The sequence below is a fragment of the Tauraco erythrolophus genome, chromosome 5, assembly GCF_009769465.1.
Source record: "Tauraco erythrolophus isolate bTauEry1 chromosome 5, bTauEry1.pri, whole genome shotgun sequence".
NCBI lineage: Eukaryota > Metazoa > Chordata > Aves > Musophagiformes > Musophagidae > Tauraco > Tauraco erythrolophus.
This window is the reverse complement of record NC_141469.1, coordinates 70,159,151-70,180,340: the sequence shown is the minus strand read 5'-3', so window position 1 is coordinate 70,180,340 and position 21,190 is coordinate 70,159,151. Positions and strand designations below refer to the sequence as shown.

General features: G+C 38.6%; 1 protein-coding gene across 1 annotated transcript; it reads right to left on the bottom strand.

The window, feature by feature from the left end:
- Positions 1-3,834: 3,834 nt before the first annotated feature.
- On the bottom strand, positions 3,835-20,058 carry PLRG1 (pleiotropic regulator 1). Its single transcript, XM_086612497.1, has 10 exons — positions 19,930-20,058; positions 18,028-18,134; positions 17,649-17,857; positions 16,521-16,574; positions 14,825-14,918; positions 14,008-14,108; positions 9,532-9,640; positions 7,868-8,007; positions 4,913-5,106; positions 3,835-3,894 (listed from the first exon to the last, which is right to left on the bottom strand). The coding sequence occupies exons 1-10, from the start codon at positions 20,056-20,058 to the stop codon at positions 3,835-3,837; spliced, it is 1,197 nt and encodes a 398-aa protein (XP_086468623.1).
- Between the last annotated feature and the right edge of the window lie 1,132 nt (positions 20,059-21,190).

Here is a 21,190-nt window from a genome sequence, read left to right as displayed (position 1 = left end):
TCGTTTTCAGACAGAGATGGCCATTCCTTTTTCAGCCAACTTTTTTGCCAGTTTTCAGCCAGCTTCTGACTTACCAAGCACAAACAAAATTCGTAAGGCTTCGACACTAAAAGTCAGAAAACTGATACTTAGCTGCTGCCACTAAAGAAGCATCAGATGGAGACTTGCAAAGTGACAAGCTCTACTTAAACGACCACCAGTGAAATCTGTAGTTTCCTGTCTGCCAAGTTTTTGAACTAGACAAAAAACAAGTCAAAAAGCTTCTCTCTTTGTGCAGCCTTCAAGCTCATTTCAGCTGAAGACTTGTTTGCTTTCAAAGTGATTCACCAACTGCATATTCTGCTTCCATAGAAAGTCATATTTACACTAGTTTCAAGTCCTGCTAATCTAGTCTTAAATTTTTTAGAACAAAATTGCAGGCTGACCTTTTTCAGCTCATCAAGCTTAACTGGCATTAATTTCCAAATCCTCACCATTTTCTTAGGTGTACTAATAAAAATTAGAAGCCTCATCTAAAAAAGAATGATGCACAAAAACCCCACGCCCTGTGTAGATACTTACATACATAATGTACCAGACTGAGTTTTTCCAAATCACTTGGGGGAAGGGGGGGCAGGGGAGAACAACAAAAAACACACCATCAAACACCTCACACTGAGTGAAGTATTGACTTTAAAAAACATCAATGCTAAAACTCCGATTGATTTCATTGTGGCCAAATTTTCAGCTGTGCCATGGATAGAAATATCCCTTTAACTTGCTCCCAGTAAGACATACCAAAATTAGTTTAACTGCAAAGCTTTTTTCCACCCACACAGCTCCCCTCCAGAACCTGTCCTAGACCTCATACTTCGCTCCAGAGAGATTTCAAAGGTTTTTTTTAAAAACATGTTAGAGAAAATTGATGAACGATTCTGCATTTGTTTTGCTAATCCCTTCATGCAGCTAGGAAACCCTTCATAAAATAGCCATCAGTACTTTCTCCATTACAGCTGACCTGCAAAAATATTTGTTACTGTACTATGGGAAAGTCATCAATTTTAACCTAAATTACTTTAACTATCAACATATTTTTAGTTATTTTGTTCTTCTTAATACAAAACCCAAATGGAAAAAAAAAAAGACATGAAATCATATTGTATTGAAGGTTTTATTGATGGCTAAATTGCTGTCACTTAAATCAGGAATAGCACTTAATTCTTATCTAACAAGACTAAAAAGAAACTGGCTATTAAGATTTACTTCTATAAGCCTTTAAGTTGCCCAAGACATACTGTTCTGCACAACTTCCATGCTGCCAGCAAATGACAGCAAACTAGCAGCGTAGCTTACATTGTATGCTTTAGTATACAGCAAAGAGTGATCTCAAAATTCATCACTTTTACCAATTACATTTTTTGGAATTATGTTACAAACAAAAACCGTTTTCTTACTTCTCTGCAATTATGTACAATATGAAACAAAACCCAAGGTTTGTGGTAGAAACATGTATGATTTGGTCATATACAGACAACAACATCGAATTTATGAAATGGCCATAATTATTTTCTGAGATTAGACTCCCGTTCAAGATTACTAGAACTGACACTGCAGTGTGACACTTTCCAGAAGCACGGAAAATACACTCAATAGACCAGATCCTCCTCTTTCGCTTTCCTTACACAGACAAATCTAATGTCACTGTGTATTCTATATAATCAGATATATGTGTATCATAACTCACTACCTAGGCTTGCTTTGCGCTAGAGAAGCACTTAAATGAAATCTGATAATCTTGATGTGTCATAAATAATACTTATAGAAGTATGTGTGACGACATTCGTATTACTGTGAAGCGGAAGAAAAAAACTGCTGGGAAGGAAATGAACACGCAAGTCAAAAGTTAAAGAATACAATTTTAAAAAAATAATCACACTTAGAACTGGGACAGCACATTATAGAGCCAAAAAGGAGAAGTAATATTCTAAATAATAGTGTGTAGCCTTTAATTTGCAAGCCAAATCTTTACACAGGGCACTAAAAGAATGCCCTGGCAACCACTGCCCCATGCCAGCAGATTCCTTTAGACACTTGTAAAAAACAACAACAAAAAACCCAAAGCAAACAAAAAAACGCATGACAATCCCACCCAGCCCTTTTCAAGTACATTATTCCTCTCCACTCTGGTTTCCTAGAGGATTTCGCTGTGAGCAAGAAAATTCTGTGTAAGACCAATACTTCATCGATTTCTGGAATGAAGCAATAGCAGCAGTTTAAAATCTGCATAAGCCACAACCTGCATGTTTTCCCCGCTATGTTAGTTAAAATGAAAACAGGTGTAATAAAGATCTAGAAAAATTCAAATTATCATCCAAATAGAAGATGTTTAATCCAACTTGTAAACACCAAATATTCTCCTCCCTGTTTTGTGATGATGCTTCAGACAATAGCTGTCAACCAGCATGGACTCCCTTAAAATAACATTGTCAAACATCAATTTATAAATACTAGACCCTCTTGTGCATCATAAAAGACAAGACGAAAATTTTCATAATATAAACAACACTTCATTTTACTAGCTTTTTGTAACTTACATTGCAAGTAACTGTAATTTCTCTAACATAAATCCCAGATTTGAAAGAAGCCAGACTGGCAGAGAACAGAAATAATAATTGTGAATTGCTTACCATCAATGCTGTGGCCACAAAATACATTTTCAGCATCTACCCAGCAGGAAACCTGCCACTGCAGCTATTAACACCGCTAGCAAAGTTGCCAACAACTGAATGGTTTGACGACTTAAAACTTTTCTTCCTTTGTGAAGGGAAACTGCTTCGCAGCAGCACAGACATCACAGATACGCTGCAGCAAGGAGGCTTACATGTTTACTGCTTCTTATGTGACTGTTTGTAAACACATGAAAGATTTGTCCCTTCAGTACAAATTATCTTTCAGTAATATTTTACTTATTTTAAACTCCTTCATAAGATCATGGGGAGAGAGCAACATGTGCAATTAAGGCCGGAATAACTTAGAAGCTTTTCCTCTTAGAGCTCAGTTTAAAAGTTCGCTGTAGTCTAACGTCATATATGCTTTAGATAACTGGAAAAAGCAAACACGTGATTTACAAAGAAAGTCAACTGGTCCTAACCCTGCAGTGACTGTGAACAGTATGATTCGATAGTGGTCCTTGCTATAGAAGGTCCACTCTGAAATGAAACGAGTGAGGATGAGTAGTTGCATACGAAAGCTTTCCTAGGGAAGTAAACACTTTGAAGATCCATTTCATTCAGTAACACAGCACTGGCAATGCTCAGTGGCTGTGTTTATAAAGCAAAATACATTATCACTATGTTGTCCTGCTTCTTTCTTGATTACTCTATTACTCTGCAATTAACTATGTTTACTGTTCCATTACAGTACGTCCTTAGCATATGTACAGCAAACAATACTGGTCTAAAATCTAAAAGTGTCACTCAAGAAATTTCCAGTAGATGGCTTCTACGCATAAATTTGCAATTAACTTCTGGAGTCAAGTGAGTCTTTCAGAAAACCTGGCTCAAAGTGTTTTTAGACTTACACTCAGTAGATCAATATAAAAAAGTAACCACCTGCACATCTATCCTCTTCATGAACTATATATGCCCCACAAAGAAAAAGTTAACAGCTGCGACTAGTTTGCTGGGATCACACCAAAAAAAAGACAAAAGGAAAAAGAAATAAAATTTATTATAAACCTGTTGAAATAGCAATGACTTAGCTGACTTCCTGCTCTGCTGTTATAGGCAGAAAAACATGTGACTGAATGCTCCGCGGGAAGCCAAAACAATATTACAGCGTAAGTATGGTGCCACACTAAAATCGCTTTCTCTTGATAATTTCTGGTTTCCAGCTGACAGGATGAGTTTCTTCGGTCTAAAGGGAAAGAAGAAAAATCTCATAAGGACTATTTAACTTTAGATTCACTTGTAATTAGGGTTTAGTTTAAAATATCATATATATGTGAGTAATATTTCGTACGTAACATTATAATTACCTAACCTACTATTTAATTAATTTACTCAAATGAAATTTTTAAGTACATGTACATTTGAAGTACATTTTCTGAAGTACATGACAAGACTTGTTCTGTTGAGTTTGTTTGGGTTTGGTTTTTGGATTTTTTGTTTGGTTTTTTTTTTCAACAAGGACACAAATCAGGTTGCCAATGGCATTTCAGAAACAGCATTGTAGTGATCAAAGCACAGGAACAGGAATTCCAGAGAAACTTCTTCCAGTCATATTTACATCAGTATCGGCAGATGCCAGAGTCTACAGTTTGCCCAATTGCAAAATGGAGAAAACATTCCTTACTCCTTTAAGAATTGCTCCAAGCCCAACACAATGCAAAAATCCCAAAGCTTAACAAAAATCCTTATATTCTTATATTGAAGATATACTCTGATAAACTACACAATAACCTCTTGTCTTCTTCATTAGTAAATAGATTCAGATTTGAAAATAAGCTATTTACTGTGAACTCTAAAAATTATCAGGGCAAATGACTAATCTAGATCATATACAGAAATACAATAAATCTTTAAATTTCAATCTTTTTGCTAATTCCCACATTTTAACGAATACAGCCACAAACAGTCCCCTACTGGCTTCAAAACACAACATATGTTACTATATTCAGATTTCTCCAAACTGTATCACAAAGCACTTTTGCAGAACACTTGATGGACCTGAGACTTATTTGTACTATAGTATATAATAATAAATTAGGAGTAGAGAAACTAGATGCTGTCCTTTTAATTATTACATACGCATTGCTTTTAAATGTTAATAAAATGGATTGCACAAGTCTGTGCAGATCCCTTAATGGTATGTGTAACTTTTGTTGAAATCTGTTGATTTCATGAAAATACATTAAAAAGACACTTGGACATACCGCAGTATCATCTTCTTTATATACTTTTATGGTTTTATCAGCTTCAGCAGTTAGCAACCTGCTTTCTGACTGGTCAAAAACACAAGCAAATATTCCTGATTCACTGTCCAAAGAGCCTGGCTGTACAGCTGCATGTACTCTCTGGAAATTGTATCCAGTTCTCCAGTCCCAAAGATGCATAGTACCATTATCAGCTAAAACAAAGAGACAAACACATTTAGTATTTTACAGAGTTCATTTCTATGAGTTTTCTAAAAATGGTATCATGAACAACTAATTAATACATCAGGAACACATCAGCTATAACATTCACATCGAATAGCTCAACCCTACAAGGGAAACCATTTTCTACTGGTTTCTTTCTTAGTTAAGAAAGGCTGATCTTGTTTAAGGCGGCTGATGGAAGCTTCCTCAGAATTTCATCCAGTTTTCCATCTGATAACCCACAGAGATGATACACTGCATCACAAGGCAATTGCAGCAAGTTGCTTTGGAAACAAATCAAGGACTGCCATTCTGAACACCAAGCTCCCTGTTCAGAACCTCCATTAAAATCGAACAAAAAGGTATCATCCTGTCAAACAGATGACAGACATTGAGGAATCTGTAACGGGACATAGGCTTAATGCTTCCAGAAGTTCTTTCAAATATAGTTTAAACCACTGCCAGTATTACTGCTAGTGGCATCAGCTACAGGGTACTCACAGCAATCTGAACTCAGTGCTCAGAAGGATGTTCTCAAAGCAACTTTTCAGTTACAAAAACCAACCCCCTTCCAAAGCATTATCTAGCCAAAACAGATCTTCTAAAGATTTCTCCACAGCTGTCAGCTAGGCAAGAAATCCCGATGTTTTGAGAAGGCTGCTTCTACAGAAAAAGACTCTAAGCCAACCTCAACTTATTTTAATTCAGCATCAACTTCTCTGAGTTGCTGCAGACAGGATGAGGATGTAAAGGGGGATGAAATCAATATTCAAATTTTAATTTTAAAAAACCCTCATAAGTAACAAGGGTTTTACATGGAGAAGAAACAAGTTTTTTCTCAAGCCTCAACTACTACTGACACAAAAACGTCCTAACAAAGATATTCTAGAAAGAGTCTTCAAAATACTACAGAATGAAGTACGAGCCCAGTCCAGTATTCTGTAAAGTTCTTGCTCTCACTATGAATGCTGCCAGCTGTCAAAGAGAGTTTCACTAAAATTTTAAAATCAAGGGCTGCATTTATACATACGTGAAAACATACCCAAGCTAAGATGACAATATAATTAGCTATTTTCCAACTCCTGCTTAGCATATTTCCATTTTACTCCACATTCCTAGCCCACGTGACACACTGTAACTAAGAGAACATGGGACCAAATGGGACCTAAACATGTTTCAGTATTTCAGCATGCAACTTAACTGTTACTTTTTTGTTATGGACTAGTTACAAATACAGAAATGTTTTTCGTAAGTATAGGCTTCTGCAAACTCATAGAACTTAAACTGTTTTATAATGTGTGATACTGTGAATTGAGTCCCTTCTTGTTTACAACTTCTCAAAAAGAAAAGACAAGCAAAACCAAGAGGTGAAAACTCAGGCTCTGCAAGTTCTGTGGAGCAATACAGTCCAGCCTCTTAATTCACTTTCCTCTGACTGCTAGAGCTCTTCTGAACAATCTCATGATTAAGCAACTGGTCTAGGACCTCAGAGATTTGGGCTTAATCTCCTGCTTTAACTCTGGTTTCCCATGAAATCTTGGATTCTTTCTCTGGAGCTCAGCTCTCAAGCTGTAAAATTAGCACTTCCTTTTTCCACACTATTTACTCATTTCCTGTTTATAGCAGCATATTAAAAACACACTTACCATCTCCCTCTTATGTGGACACAATGTCTTAGCAAAAAGATCTGAATTCAGTTGGGATTTCTGAAGCTACTTTCAAAAAAAACCTTATCACTAAAAAAAGTCTTTTTCTTGTACAAACATAAAACTCAAAAATCATAGATTATGGCTTCAGTAACACATACTCCCACCAAAACGTTTTGAGTAACTAATATATAGAAAAATGCCACCTGCAATATGTGAATAATTTTATGTAAGAACAGTTATTATCTCAATCAGACACAGTAAGCATTCAGGATTCTCTTCCTATTCCTACAACACAGATACATAAACACAAACTAGTAGTTCCCGCACTTTGGGGGCTCATGGACCACTAACAATACTTTAATGTATCAGATGATTATTAAATTCATGAAGCTTTTGAGTGAAAAAATTAAATTGATGTGTCACAGACAAAATCCTCCAGAATATATGTAAGCACTGGAGCCAAGTGGCTAGTTTCCTTATTTTGGAACACTTGAGTACATAATAGTGCTGAGTAAATGTGGTTTTGATTTGGAGCTATCTGGCTTTTTAACAATACAAAGATAACATCAGAAAACATGTGCAAGAAACTTTAAGACAACAGAACTAATGCATTTGTACTCCATAAAAAACAGGGTGGAGTTCACATTTAACTGGTACAGCAACCTTTAGCAAGATGCTTCTGCATGTCGATCCATTCTCACTGCATCAACACGCTACTACTAGAGAGCAGCCAACAAAGAGCCAGAAGTCTCCCAGGCAGCTTCCAATTTCCACACCTCTCCAGAGGAGACATTAATGATTCACTCAGGAGATCATAGAGGAAGGACTCTGGAGCCTTGCGGCAGCAGCCAACCGAGAAGAGGAAACCTCTTCCCTGCAGCACACTGAAAGTCCTTTCCAACACATTTTCATCCACGCAGCTCAGTAACATCCAGGAACAGAGAAAAGGGACCCTGCTCACTATGAATGACGTTGTATGCCGCAGCAGGCTTACGGGCCCAGAGAAAGGCGAGCTCGGCAAGCATCTTTGCCTAAGGACCTCCAGCCATGCATGTGTGTGGGAGCAGAGAAGGGAAATATGAACATCTATTTCTCATTTTACCTCCTGAGACCAGAACGCCATCGGAATTTACAGCCAGCGTGTTGATAATAGCATTGTGACCAGAGAGGTTCTGAATGAAATTTCCATCTGGGAACTTCCACTGCTTAATATTATCTGGGGAACCAGATGCAAACGTGTAACTGAAAGAAAATAAGCACAGTATATTAGAGTCCAAAACAGCTGCAGGGACAGCAAACATTCTTCATTGAAACTACTGTTAAATGCTAGCCACGAATTTACCTCATACTAAAACTGTTTTATAACATTTTGCTTTGCATAAAATGAAGCAGTTTTATGAAGTCATGAATTACCTATCTCTGTTCCCTTTCTGTTCCATAAGCTACTTAAACTTTATAAATCCTATAGCATATAGGATGTTAATATGCAAGCATTAAAACGCCCATTAAGTTATTGTCAGTTGTTATTCCGGCAAATTTTCAGGTATAAGGGCATCATTAGCAAAGGCAAGAGGAAAAAAAACCCACAAAAACCCACAGTATTGGCTAGTCGTTTAAAACTACACAACCAAGGATAAAGCACTGCAAAAAAGTGAACTATGGACGATAATTTGTTTTACTGAGTTACCCTAACATAATCAGTTCCCTCATTTTAACATGTGGAAGCAGTTAACAAGGTTATTTGGGTAGCACATCCAAAAGCCTGTAGGAATATTTTCGGTTGCTACAACATCTAAGCAATTTACTGTCTATTTTATAGATTCTTAAATAACAAAATAAATTATTAGGAAAAATACTGGAATATTAAAAAATAGAAGTACTGAAATACAAAAAATACTAAGCTGACGGTTGCTACTGCTTGATAAAAAACACTACAAGTTTGGTTTTTTTCAAAGAGGTACAACTGATGAATTTGAAACCAGACTTACTGATTTTTGACAGAATGTAAGTGAAACTAAGGTTTTTCTCTGCTTTAGCTAACAGGCTTAGCATGAGATTTTTATAATTTTTCAGACACACAGATCATATCAGAATTGGTTAATGTCACAGATTCTGAATTTCTGCACAGACAGAATTTAATCTTAAAATATGGAAGGTGCAGAAGTACTGCAGTTCTATGTGAATTCCTTTTCTCCACTGTTTTACTGGGGATTTATCTGAAGAGGCAACTGTTGATGCATGAAAATATAGTATCCAAATTCAGAGTACTTCCAACAACACCTGCTTCAAGGATTAAATACTCACAAGAAGTTTCTTTTTAAGGTCAGTTAGATTGAAACATCTTGTGCAGTGAACCACATATTCAAAAAAATCCTTTTGTAATAATCACTGTCTCCTTTAGCATTATTCGCACATGTGCCATTTTACAGAACTACTTCATTTTCTGCTAACAATCTTTCAGTTACATGTTTGTTATTAGCCTTACAAGCTGGTTTCTCAAGGACTGCAAAGGCACATATATAAGAAATTCAGTGGGATATATGACATTCTCAGGATTGCTAATACACACCAGTCCCAATACTCAAGGAGCACAATCAGTGTAGGAAAGGTGCTTGAGAATTGATACGTACATTTTTATAGCATTCTAAGCTCATTAGTTTTTCCCATCATTATGCCATACCATTCTAAATCATCACTCACACTGAGTTTTCTGTCACCATCCAATGTTATTAACTGTGAAAGCATGAAGGAAAGATGAAAACTTACTGTCTTGGATGTAGCACTACTGCTCTTACAGATTTCTTGTGATTTGTTAAAGTAACACGAGTTTTTCCTGCCACTAAATCCCAGAGCCGTATGGTAGTATCATGACTGCCTGCAATGAAAGGAAAACAAAAATAGTGGAAACCATCATATTTACTCTATCACAATTATTTTGATAAGGCAGCCAAAACTTTATATGTGAAAGAGAAAGATACTCTTAGTGTATGTTACAGAAATGCAATCCTAATGCCACCTCAGACAAGAAAGATGTTAGGTTGTAATAATCTTTTTATGCAGTTTGAAATTCAAGGAGACCTAAGCAGTTACACAACAAAACTAAATTTTGACATAATGAGAAAGATGATGAACTTTATATTTAACCATGGTACTGGACACCTAACTGAATTGAGAAGAACTATGAAATATCACAGAAAATGCAAGTCTCAATACATGTTACAACAAAAAAACGTAAACGCCAGAAATAAAAGAAGCGCAGAAAAACTTTCAAACAATGCATAGCTATACTTCCTTAAACATACCATTAATAGTATGAAATAACCATTGCATGGCCCATTTTCAGCAGAAAACTAGTAAGTGAAATTGAATAAGTTACAGATAACATTTTGAACCTCACGTAATTACTGAACAAATACATTCATGATTACGTTTTACAGCCATGTCACTTGTGAAACCACACCCACTATACCTGTAATAATTTGTGGTTCTGCAGCTTGGCATTTCACTGTTGCTACTGCATTTGTGTGTCCTGATAGCGTGTGCACACTCGCTTTCGTCCTCACATCCCAAATCTGTGAATTCACAGTAAATAAGTCACAGAGGTCAGTAACAGGTGCATATTCAGTGTATTTGGGCACTGCCATCCACGAATTCCTTGCCATAGTTCTACAGATTAAACAATGGTATTGAGGTTGTTTTTTTCATCCAACAACTAATCACACAATTGCCTCAGCTGGCAAATTTCAAGGGGAGCAGGGAGCCTGTCATTAAATTTCTAGATACACAGATAACTAGAGGCACCATAAAACCATACCATCTTTTAAACACAACAAAGCAATCCTACAAATATTATGTAGTCTACCTAATTAATTAAGATATAAAACATTCTCCCGAAGTGACACTGCACTTCTATGTATTTGGGTTTCAGTTTTCATCAACAATGGAAGACAAAAAGACAAAGTTAACATAAACCATACCGGTAGTTTCGTCTTGACTCATGTCAACTTTTGGTAAGCATTCACTACAAACAGAAAATGCTGACACAGGCATATCAAGATGTTAAAATGTAACAATGCTATACTTACTCGTGCTGTTGAATCTCTGCTACATGTTACCAGTACATCTATTGTTGGATGCAAGTCTAAACCATAGACAGCACTTAGATGACCATGGTAATGTCTGATAACCTAGATGAACAAAAAAACGTACACACATTTGAGTTTTTGAAAGAATATTCTAAATACTTTGATTTTTATATTTGCCACCACCAATTAATTCAAATTAAAGAAACTACAGCTTACCTTATTGTATTCAAGATCCCAGCATTTCACTTGTTTGTCTTCTCCACAAGAAAAGAGGTACGGACTTCTTGCACTTACTATCACCCCTCGTACAGTACTGATGTGTCCCGTCAAAGACAATTTCAATTTGCCACTAGCAAGGTCCCAAATCTGCATCAAAATAGGTATTTTGAGGTAAACGGGTAAAAGCTACACATTGATAGTCTGGGTAAACAGCCCAGATGTAATTGATCCTGCTGCATTTTAAATTAAAATAACAATAACAAAGGTTTGCTTTCCAGCTACTACCATGTAATAAATGAATCTCAAGAAGTAATACTCCACAAATCCTTTATGACTAGGTAAAAAAAAAATATTCTGCAGTTCATTATTCTGCAATCAGTAACCACAAAATTGTTTCCAAAGGCTGGAGACTTTTTTAAAAAGAGAACAAAAAAACACCCCTAAACTTTGTCAGTGACTTCCTCCAACCTCTTACCTTATAGTTCTATCAGCAGAGCCAGTAACAAACCATTGATTCCCTGGTTCTACTGCAATACATCTCACCCAGCCCAGGTGACCACTGATAACCTTTGGAAAAAAAAAAAAAATTTTTCTAAATCAGAAATACTACACATGTATCTGTCAATACAATTTTCATCCTCCAACACTGGAATTTGTTAGTATTCACCAAGAAACATACGTTTCCCAAAAGTCAAATGTGAAATGAGATCTGAAGAGAGCTTGATTTCTACTGTAGTTAAATGAAGAGACTACTAGAAAAAAACAACTTTTTCAAATCCTTTCAGAGTCCATAATACTGTGGCTCAACACTTGAGGCTTTGCAGAGAAGGACTGTATTTAAGTGCAAGTTCCTTACACTGCTGTATAGTGTTTACACAATAATAGTTAAAGAGCAATTACATAAAATCTTGGTTATTAAATCACATTGCCATATAACAGCTACCTCTTAAAGCACATCACCACCTCCTTTTACCCAAATAAGGGGTAATATGAGTATGTCGGAAACCTTCTGGTAACAAAACACTGGAACAGGTTGCCCAGAGAGGTGGTGGATGCTCCATCCCTGGAGACGTTCAAGGCCAGGTTGGACAAGGCCCTGAGCAACCTGATCTAGTTGGAGATATCCCTGTTCCTTGCAGGGGGGTTGGACTAGATGACCTTTGAAGGTCCCTTCCAGCCCTAACCATTCTATGATTCTATGAAAATACTGGAGATGGATCTCACAAAAAAGCTTTGCCAATACAGGGCTTGCTTACAGCAGCCTTTCTGTTTCTCTACTTTCTCCACAGTCAGACAGCTAAAACCAAAGCACGTATTTGGTTTCACTGAATGTCATACTGCATGTACTGTCATACAGCCTATTTCAAGAGATCTAAAACACAACAGAAGTTCTTAGGCAGAAATACTTTTGAAAGCTCAAGTGGATTCTTCCGACCAGATGAGACTACAGTCACACACATTTGAGATAGCTGTCTAGATTTCTTCATAATCTAGGAATAGAAACGGGCATTTCCAGAGGAGAAATCTATTTCGTCTGACCTATTTTAAGTCCCTATCTTTCACAAATGACTTCAAACCAAGCTTAGGAAGACCAGTTAAACGTAGACCTTAAGCAACAGATGAGATGATACCCACACTTGGTGTTCTAGCTATGCTTCTATTTCTCACGTTGCTCAAAACAAGCTTTTGTCTTGTTGAGCAAGGATTTTGACAGCAAACCTCCACTAAAACTGTTGACGTGCAGAATTAGTACAGGATTTGAACTGTATTTACAGTCACTCTCAAAAGAAAGTACTCCTAACAGGTAGGCATTTTTCATTTGTTTATTTTAAATATCCCATGGGTTTATTCTAGTGCTATTTTTTTCAAATAGCATTTGCCTTGATTTCTATATAGAGCACATTCTAGTACTGCTGTATTCAGAAAACCTATATACTCCTTTGAGCTCAAGTGTTCTGAAAAAATTACTTTTTGAGATTAGTCTTAAGATTCATGACTAATACAGGATTCAGGACTCTTCTGAAGATCTAAATGCCTACATATAGTGCTATATTTAGATCAACAGTGCTAAAACAATATAATTCTGATACTAGAGCAAAAGATTTTTAAATATCAGGAAAGCCTAACATTCCTAAAACAATATTAACCCTCAGACAAAATATGAAATTGCTTAAGTTTCAGATTAGGAATCAGCCTCTTAGAGGAAAAAAAATAAAATGTACACATACAAACAGATGCACCTGAAAAGTTAAAAAGATCTGAATCAATACACATGCTTAGAGATTTTCCCTTCAACTCAGCTACCCTGCCACACTCATCAACAAAATATTTAAAGACGATATGAGATTTTGGAGGAATGGCTACTATTACTCCCTAAGAAAATTAAAAGGCAAACTAGACTAATTCAAAAACAAGACTAGAAGTCAGGCAATCTAAACTGCAGTGATAACTTGTGATTAAAGAATTCAGCTTTTTTTCCCCCCATTTTCACAGCAAGTAAAAGAAGTCTGGCTGATTCAGGCACTGACTGCCTTTAAGTGGTTTTGGAGACAATTTCATCACATTAACATTGCTAAAATATTTCTCAACATGTTATTAGCTTCAAAGTTTGCACCTTGTCTTTGAGTTCCTCTGCTGAAGAATCTGATTAGAAAAAACAAATTCTGTAATGAACTTATCATAATAAAGCTAAACCTACATAAACAAAAGAGTAATTAATAATATTCACAAAATAATTTACTAAATATAATGAAAAATGTTTGCAGTCTAATCTCTTTGTTATTTGAGGAGAGAGTGTGTGCACACAACTTAGTAGTGATTGTGTTTCATTTGATTTCATTTTTGTGAATGAGAAGAAAATTATGCTTTGAGGTCTTTCTAGAACATAAAATATTCTTTTACTTTATATGCATGTTCACATCATACATTTGTAACTTACTCTGTACAGTTTCCAAGGTGGATGCCACTGAGGTTTGGGCATGGTTGGAGCCTTCTTTGCCATTAATGCAGAATTTTTGTTCCACCAGCTTCCACCATAGCCTGTAAGTTAAAAGGAAAGTTACTCTTATGCTTTATAACTTACCTCTTTGCCTAAAACCTAAAGCCTTCTCACTCTGACATCTTAACACTGATTAAATTTAGTCAGTTGGGAGATCTGGACACAGATGAGTCCAGAAGTAATCTGGTGAACACTACGTACTTTTCACATTAGATGTGCAACAAAACTCACCACAGACATCCCCGGAGGCTGTGAACGCTCAGATATTCCAGCATGCCTGTAAACGTCACCCACCCCAGCAGCTGTCCGATTTGCATCCAGCCTATATTGAATGAAAATTGTTGATTAATTGGAATCAACTTTGTCTTCCACTAAGTAAGCGATAAGGTATCACAGGGCTGCATCCAGTCGAGTGCTGTACAGCACCAAGGATGGAGGCTCCACAGTCTCTCTGGGAAACCTGTTCCAGTGACTGACCACCTCAAGGTAAAAGACAGCCACGAACAAAGCTCCACTTTTCTCTCTTGTATCTAAATAGAATTTCCCTTGTTCCAGCTTCTGGCCTTTGCCTCTCTTGACATAGAGGAAAAAAAAATACACAGAAAAATCATGCCTGGCCACACTGAAAGTAATTTCTTTAAACATTTTATAGATTAGAATATTTCAAATACTCAAAGTAGCTCTTATTCTGATTTGTGTGTTTTGCCTTGAAATTCTCATAGATAGCAAAGGGTTAATGAAGTAAACACAGCAGTACCTGGACTGAGAAGGAGGAAGTGCTACAGCTAAGGACTGTGCTGCAGATTCACTAGGCATCCGCTGGACCTTAGTATCTGCTGTCAGAGCCACACCTTGGAAAAAATAACACAGCAAAAGCAAAGTCAACTCTATTAAAAAGAAAATCCAGGAAAGTATATAATACAAACACATATGTATATATAACACCTACGCACCAGGGCTTGTCACATCCCCTTTAATATTAAATCCCACCCTTCAATGACATGGTTTTTCACAGCGAGTCAAATCTTCTCACATTTTTATTTTGGCCCGATTCTTCCATCTTGATTTTACTACGTATGTGGGCACACAATTTCTAGAGTAGAAAACAGTATGATTCTGTCATTGGAATCAAAAAAAGCCTAACTAGGAGCAGCATCCAGCTTTTCATCCAGCTTCAACTACTGTGGAAACTCAAACATCACAGAAAAAAACATGATCTGCAAAGTATTTGCTAACTTAGGTCCTTTAGTGCAGTTTATTGTGCCATCCTTATGTGATGGTTGGTGTCATGCAGCAGTGCCAAAACTATAAAAGGTTTAGTCTTACTGAAAGTGAGAATTTCAGACTACAACTTATAATTTCATCGGTAAGAATAGCAGATGATTTCTTTAAAAATTTAAAAATTCTTTGCAAGTGTCGTTTTGGTGCAGACTGGGAGTTTATTCCACTCCCATTTCTGTATTTCTTTCCTAACCAAAGTTCTGGCAGTTGACAACAAAGACAGTATTTGGGTGAGGATGTCCAGGCTAAAACAAAAAACAACAATGAAAGAAACCTAATTTTTAACCACAACATATTTGATTCTATTAAAAGAACGTTGAACTGGAGGAAATCTCTGTGACAAAGTCTTGTCCCCATAGTCAACTATGCGTGTTTTTTAATGACTGAGGGTCCACTGACCATTCCTATTGTTAACTTACAAATCAAGCCACAACACGCTTCCCCGCTACACTTTATTAATAAACTTAGCAGTAACGGTAAAAGATTAACAGCCAAAACTAAACTGCTACAAGGAGAGAGCAGGATTCAACAGTAAGTGAAAATTGGGAATGGCCAACCTCACAACACAGAAACATGACCCTTCCTAGCACAGACAAAACCAAATGACACTAAACCTATTAGACTCTAATGTCTCTTTCTCAGACCAAGGTGGTGATACCCGCACTTTTCTGCTCTGGTAATGAGAAGCAGGATACATTCCCTCTCTTCCTTCTAGCTGAACCGCCCTCTCCTTGTTCACAACAAAATTCTAAGAGCAGCTCTGCCACAACAGCGGAGGCATCAAGGATGTGCAGGTCTCAGCAAGCTCTCTAAGAAAAAGGAGACCACAATATCAGAGAGGGGATTCCTAAAAAATTTTTGTGATGATGTTACCACGGGAGGTGAAATCTCACAGAAACAAATGACCATCTCACAGCAAGCTCACATCCAGCCAGGCTTGGTGAGAAGACACTGCACCTGTACCTAAATCCTCCTCCCGCCTCCTATCCCAGAACATTTATCAGCCATAAAACTCTTTGCATCAATACCATGAAAGACTTCAATGGCATTTCCCACTACTATCAGCTATGGATTCACAGCCACAGGAAGCCTGCTCCTGGTAGGAGAGAGCATGCCTTGTTCTGACAGGAAAGCAAAAAATGCCAGGCAAACGCTCATAGAATCTTACTTACCAGGCCCAGGTGGATATGGATGTGTACCTGTTATCAAATATTCAAGTTCTTGTCCTAAAAAGCAACAAAATTTCATATTAATAAATAAATTTTATACTGCACTGCAAATGATGCACTGAAACAGGAAATACAGGAAAATGGAGCAGGTCATACAAAACAGGAGGAATCCATAATCACCTCTAGTGTACTAGACTTAGACATTTCTTATTTTCATTCGTTTTCGTTGTTCTGGTTACCTCAGTTTTCAAAAATTCAAGAGTAAAATAACATTTTTTAAATGGTGATGCCACTTGTTATGAAGAGGCATCTTTTTTCTCTCTCTGAAGAGAAAAATCTTCATACTGCCAAAGATCTCTTTTGAAGTAGATAGCATGGAAAAGGATTCAAGTACACAAATAGCATGGGTGTCTGAAACCTAAGCTAGTCACAACAACTGATGGTGTGGTATTGGGAAAGAAAAGGTTCTTTTCTTCTTAAAATATTTTTCATTATCTCTCAATATCTTTTATTCTCAGAATACTTCCAAATAAAGTACCTTGAAAAAAAACCCTCATCTAAAATAAGGCAGCATTTGGCATTCTTTAGAAGAGAAGTTTCTGGACCTACCTAATACATACACATTTTACATATAACCAAACATAGGCTGAAAAAAAACCCACCAGATTTAAAATAAATATTTTCCTGGTTTAATAATTGCATACCTGAAAAACATCTGGAATATTTCTATGAAATAGACTTAAAAAATAAATAAAAAAACCCCACACAAACAAAAAAGCATGTCCTTGACCATCACTAACTTGTGAAAAGGAGAAATACCTTATGGATTTTACTCTTTCTAGCACTTAAGTTCAGCACACACTAACGTTACCCTACAAATTACTGATTTTACTAATGAGTTACTGTAAAAATTTCACATCACCCTCTTACTCCTTTGTTAAACAAACATCTTCCTTGTTCTGAATCACTCACGTCCTGTGGACCCTAGCAAGAAAATACTAAATGAAAAAATGGTATTTGGACTTCTGTCTTTATCTCCGATGGATTAACACTGGACTGTGTTCTTCAGATTTTACACCAGTGAGACTGTCATGAAAGAAAGGACAAATATACCACTAAGAGCAAACTAACCTTGATTTCCAGAATACTGCTTGTGTCCATAAGGATCCCCAGTGTTCGGGCTTCCTTTCTCTCTCAAGTTTTCTTTAAGAGTAGGCATGTGTAACACTGAGCCGTACTCTGTACGCAGCTTGACTGCCATCTTCACTTGTGACTGTTGGAAGAGTAAAGCATAATTCTGATTAAACCCCAAGTTTTGAATTGCTACTAAGTTTGAAACACTTCAGAAAAGGTTTTATACAACTTATTTTACAATTCCAGTATTTTTTTCTTCCCTTTTCTACACTGTTAACTCTACAGAAACATCTGAACTTCTGACTTGGATGGAGCAATCACTAACATAATTTAAAACTTTGAGGCATACCAGTAATTCACCAATCGCAGTACTTACCTTTCTTCATCTAACGGGATAGGCTTGGCATTATCAGCTACAAACATATCATGGGTTCTCTTCAAAGATCTGAACACAAGTGTGTGCACAGAATGCTTCTGGACTTCCTACAATAAAAAAAACAATACTTAAATACATTTGGACATAATTAAATGAAAAATTGAAAATGGAAACATAAATTGAACTGAGTAGCAATTTCGGACTTCAGTACTGTTAGGTGATACAGCACTATTTAGTTCACAGAAAACACCACTCTTCTTGGAAACAAAAAATTAAGTTTATCTGTTAATTGTTTTAATTCAATATTTACTGAAAACATCACTCCTTTCTTGGAAACTGCCAAGACTTTGAAAAGCAAACAAAAAACTTCAATCAAACTTTCTGCACTGGCATCTACATGTCAAATCCTCAGGCTTTCCAGTTCTGTTTTCATACGTGGGCAAGAAAGTCACCAATTCTGAAAACATTCCTGTAAATTTTACTTCACTGCCACCCTAAAAAGAACAAGGGCAATCACCACTTTCTGTGCACAGCGTCACTTTATGTAAGCACAGCACATTTTACAGAGATAAAACTTGAGATCAAACCTGACAAAACTTGTTTTCATTTTATATTTTTCCTATCACTAAAATCAAAACATAGTTAAAATCTGGAATTCAGGAACTAACAAGTAGCATTAAAAAGCTATTAACTTATATAGAATATTTGTTTATCAACAGCACAATTCAGTTTTTATTAATATTTTTCTTCCAACTGACAAAAATAACTAGAAATCTCAGCTTGCTTGCTCAGGTACAAAACCAAACTCTCTGCCTGCCTGTGTTTGTTCTGTATGTCATACAATGACAACAAACCGGAAGCCACATTAATAACTTCTAGCATTAGACAGCGCTCAACTCAGTGATGAATGATGTCCAGTCTCAAAGATTCATTACACAGATGCTTTCCCTGTTAAGCTCTTTGCAGGTTCTGTTTCCTGCCCTGGAAGCTGCCCACTCACTGATCCATTTTGCAGTGGCTGTTACCTTCCTAACTCAGTAGCACCTGCACAAAGTTTTTGCTCTGACTCAGTTAGCTCCTGCAAGCTCCAGGTATTAAGTGGGGGGAAAAAAAAGAACAACCTAACACCAGCATCTGGAATTGGGTTGGGAATTTCATACAACTGGAGAAAGAAATAAGAATTACAGTAGCTAATTACTATTCAACAACAGCAGCTGTTGAAATCACCGCATGAGTAGTAGGTAATGCAATGCCTCCCCAACAGGGAATAAGCATCTAGAAATATTTTTTGACAGGACACTCCACTCTGTAAAAAATAGCTGGCAGTGTTAAATGGGGCAGCAGCCTTTGCATCTTCTTCCATACTCCTGTCAACAACACTTGCTTTTAGAAGTGCACTATACTCACCCCTCAGTAACTACTCCATAGCCTATAAAATCAGCGGCCTTCTGCTCGGCTTTACTCGCAAGCCCTCACAAAAAGGCTACTGTTTTCCTCACTAGCTGACAAAGCCAGTAAGTGACCTGAGGTCGGGCATCACAGTATCACCACCCCAGCGGCTGGCACCAATTCCGCACCCAGCGTTAAGTCTGGCACAGTAAAACTGCCGCCTGCTGCTTGCTCCTGCCCCGGACCCACAGAGCCCAATGACCCGCACGGCGGCCCCCCGCGGGGCGGAGGCCGCAGCCCCCACACCGCCGACAAACACCCCTATGGCTTCCTGCGCGCACCGCGCCGTCCCTCGGGGCGGACTGGGCAGGGCTGGGAGGGCGGAGGGACCGTCACGGTCTGTCCTCACAGCGGCGCTTCCGCACCAAGGGGGAAGCGCGGACGGGGGGTGCGGTGCGGCGCTCCGCGCACGGCCTCCCCCGCGCCCCGCCGGGCCCCAGTCCCCTCACGGGCCCGATCCGCCCCGCCGCCCCGGGCAGCGCTCTCCGGTTGCGCCCGGGGCGCCTCAACGGCGAGGCAGGGAGGCCGCGAGGAGCCCAGCAGCGGGACGAACCCGCCGCCGCTGCCTCTCACCTCCACCATGGCGCCGGCAAACTCCCACCGCCACAGCTCAGCTCAGCTCAGACCGCTATGGAGGCGCTTCCGGCGCCTGCCCCGCGCCGCACCGGAAGTGAGGCCCCGCGAACGCGCGGGCACAAACGCGCGTGCGCGAGGGGCGGGTTGACTAAAGGGAGATGGGGCGGGGCCGAAGGCAGGGCGGGGGGCGGGGCTTATTGGCACTGCGTGGACGCTGGTTCGAGTCCCGCGGCCGCCGTCAGACCGCGCGGTTCGAGCTGGGGGCGGCCCCCCAGCGCCGCCCCCGGGACGAGAGGGCTGCAGTGACGTGTACCGACCAGAAGAGCGCAATATTCACCTTTCTGAGAGGCACCCGGTGTTTGGCTAAACCTGCCCCAGAGGGGTGAGGGAGCAGAGGACATCCAGGCAATGGTTCCCCACGCTGAGGGGTTGATGCTCTGGTCAGTCTGATTTTGTAGAAATCCTTGGCCTTTGCAGTTGTTTTGGGTAGCACAGCGACAGCTTTTAAGTGGTGCTTTCTTTGTGAGCTCTCAAGGGTAAAGCCTGTTCAGGGAACCACGGAAAATGAGGGGATGTGGTAAAGTAGTCCCAGGACTGAAATGCAACCTCTAAACAAAGGAAACGGTGTGATATGGCATACCCACGAACTGCCTTTGGGAAAAAGTATCTTTAGTTTTGGTCCACAAGACATTCTTTTGATGAAGACTGAAGTTGTACATGAATGAGCTGTCACTATGTTGCTCTTCTTTATGGCTACACCAGCCACTTACTATGTCTGTCTGTCTGCCTGAGCTGTGAAGAGTTTGCAAGCCCATTTGGGCTGAAAATATTCCAGTGCAACATCTGTTGGTTCAAACCTGTCCTCTTCATTAGCCACAGGATGACATTACTCTGGGATTATTTCTGGCAGACAAATTGCCTGCTTGACATAAGGCTCATCTCTTCTCTTTGCTGGAGCTAATGGGTCATTTCTAGTGGTGGCACTGGTGGTTTATATTTAGTTATTTGGGATACAGTGATAGCTAGAAACGTGCCCTGAGTGGCTTCAACCTCCAGTTCCTGGTCTGGAGTTGAGGCAGGGGTGAGATGTCCATTATGTTGTGCCACCAATGGCAGAGGAGCATTGATTGCCAGCTCG

Excerpts from the sequence above, each read along its gene's own strand:
- PLRG1 (XM_086612497.1), bottom strand. The coding sequence starts at position 20,058 with ATGGTGGAGGTGAGAGGCAGCGGCGGCGGGTTCGTCCCGCTGCTGGGC. Across the intron at positions 18,135-19,929 it reads GGGGCGGCGGGGCGGATCGG|GAAGTCCAGAAGCATTCTGT; the intron begins GCCCGTGAGGGG and ends TTTTTATTGTAG. Across the intron at positions 8,008-9,531 it reads GTAGTGCTACATCCAAGACA|TTACACGTTTGCATCTGGTT; the intron begins GTAAGTTTTCAT and ends ATTTTCTTTCAG.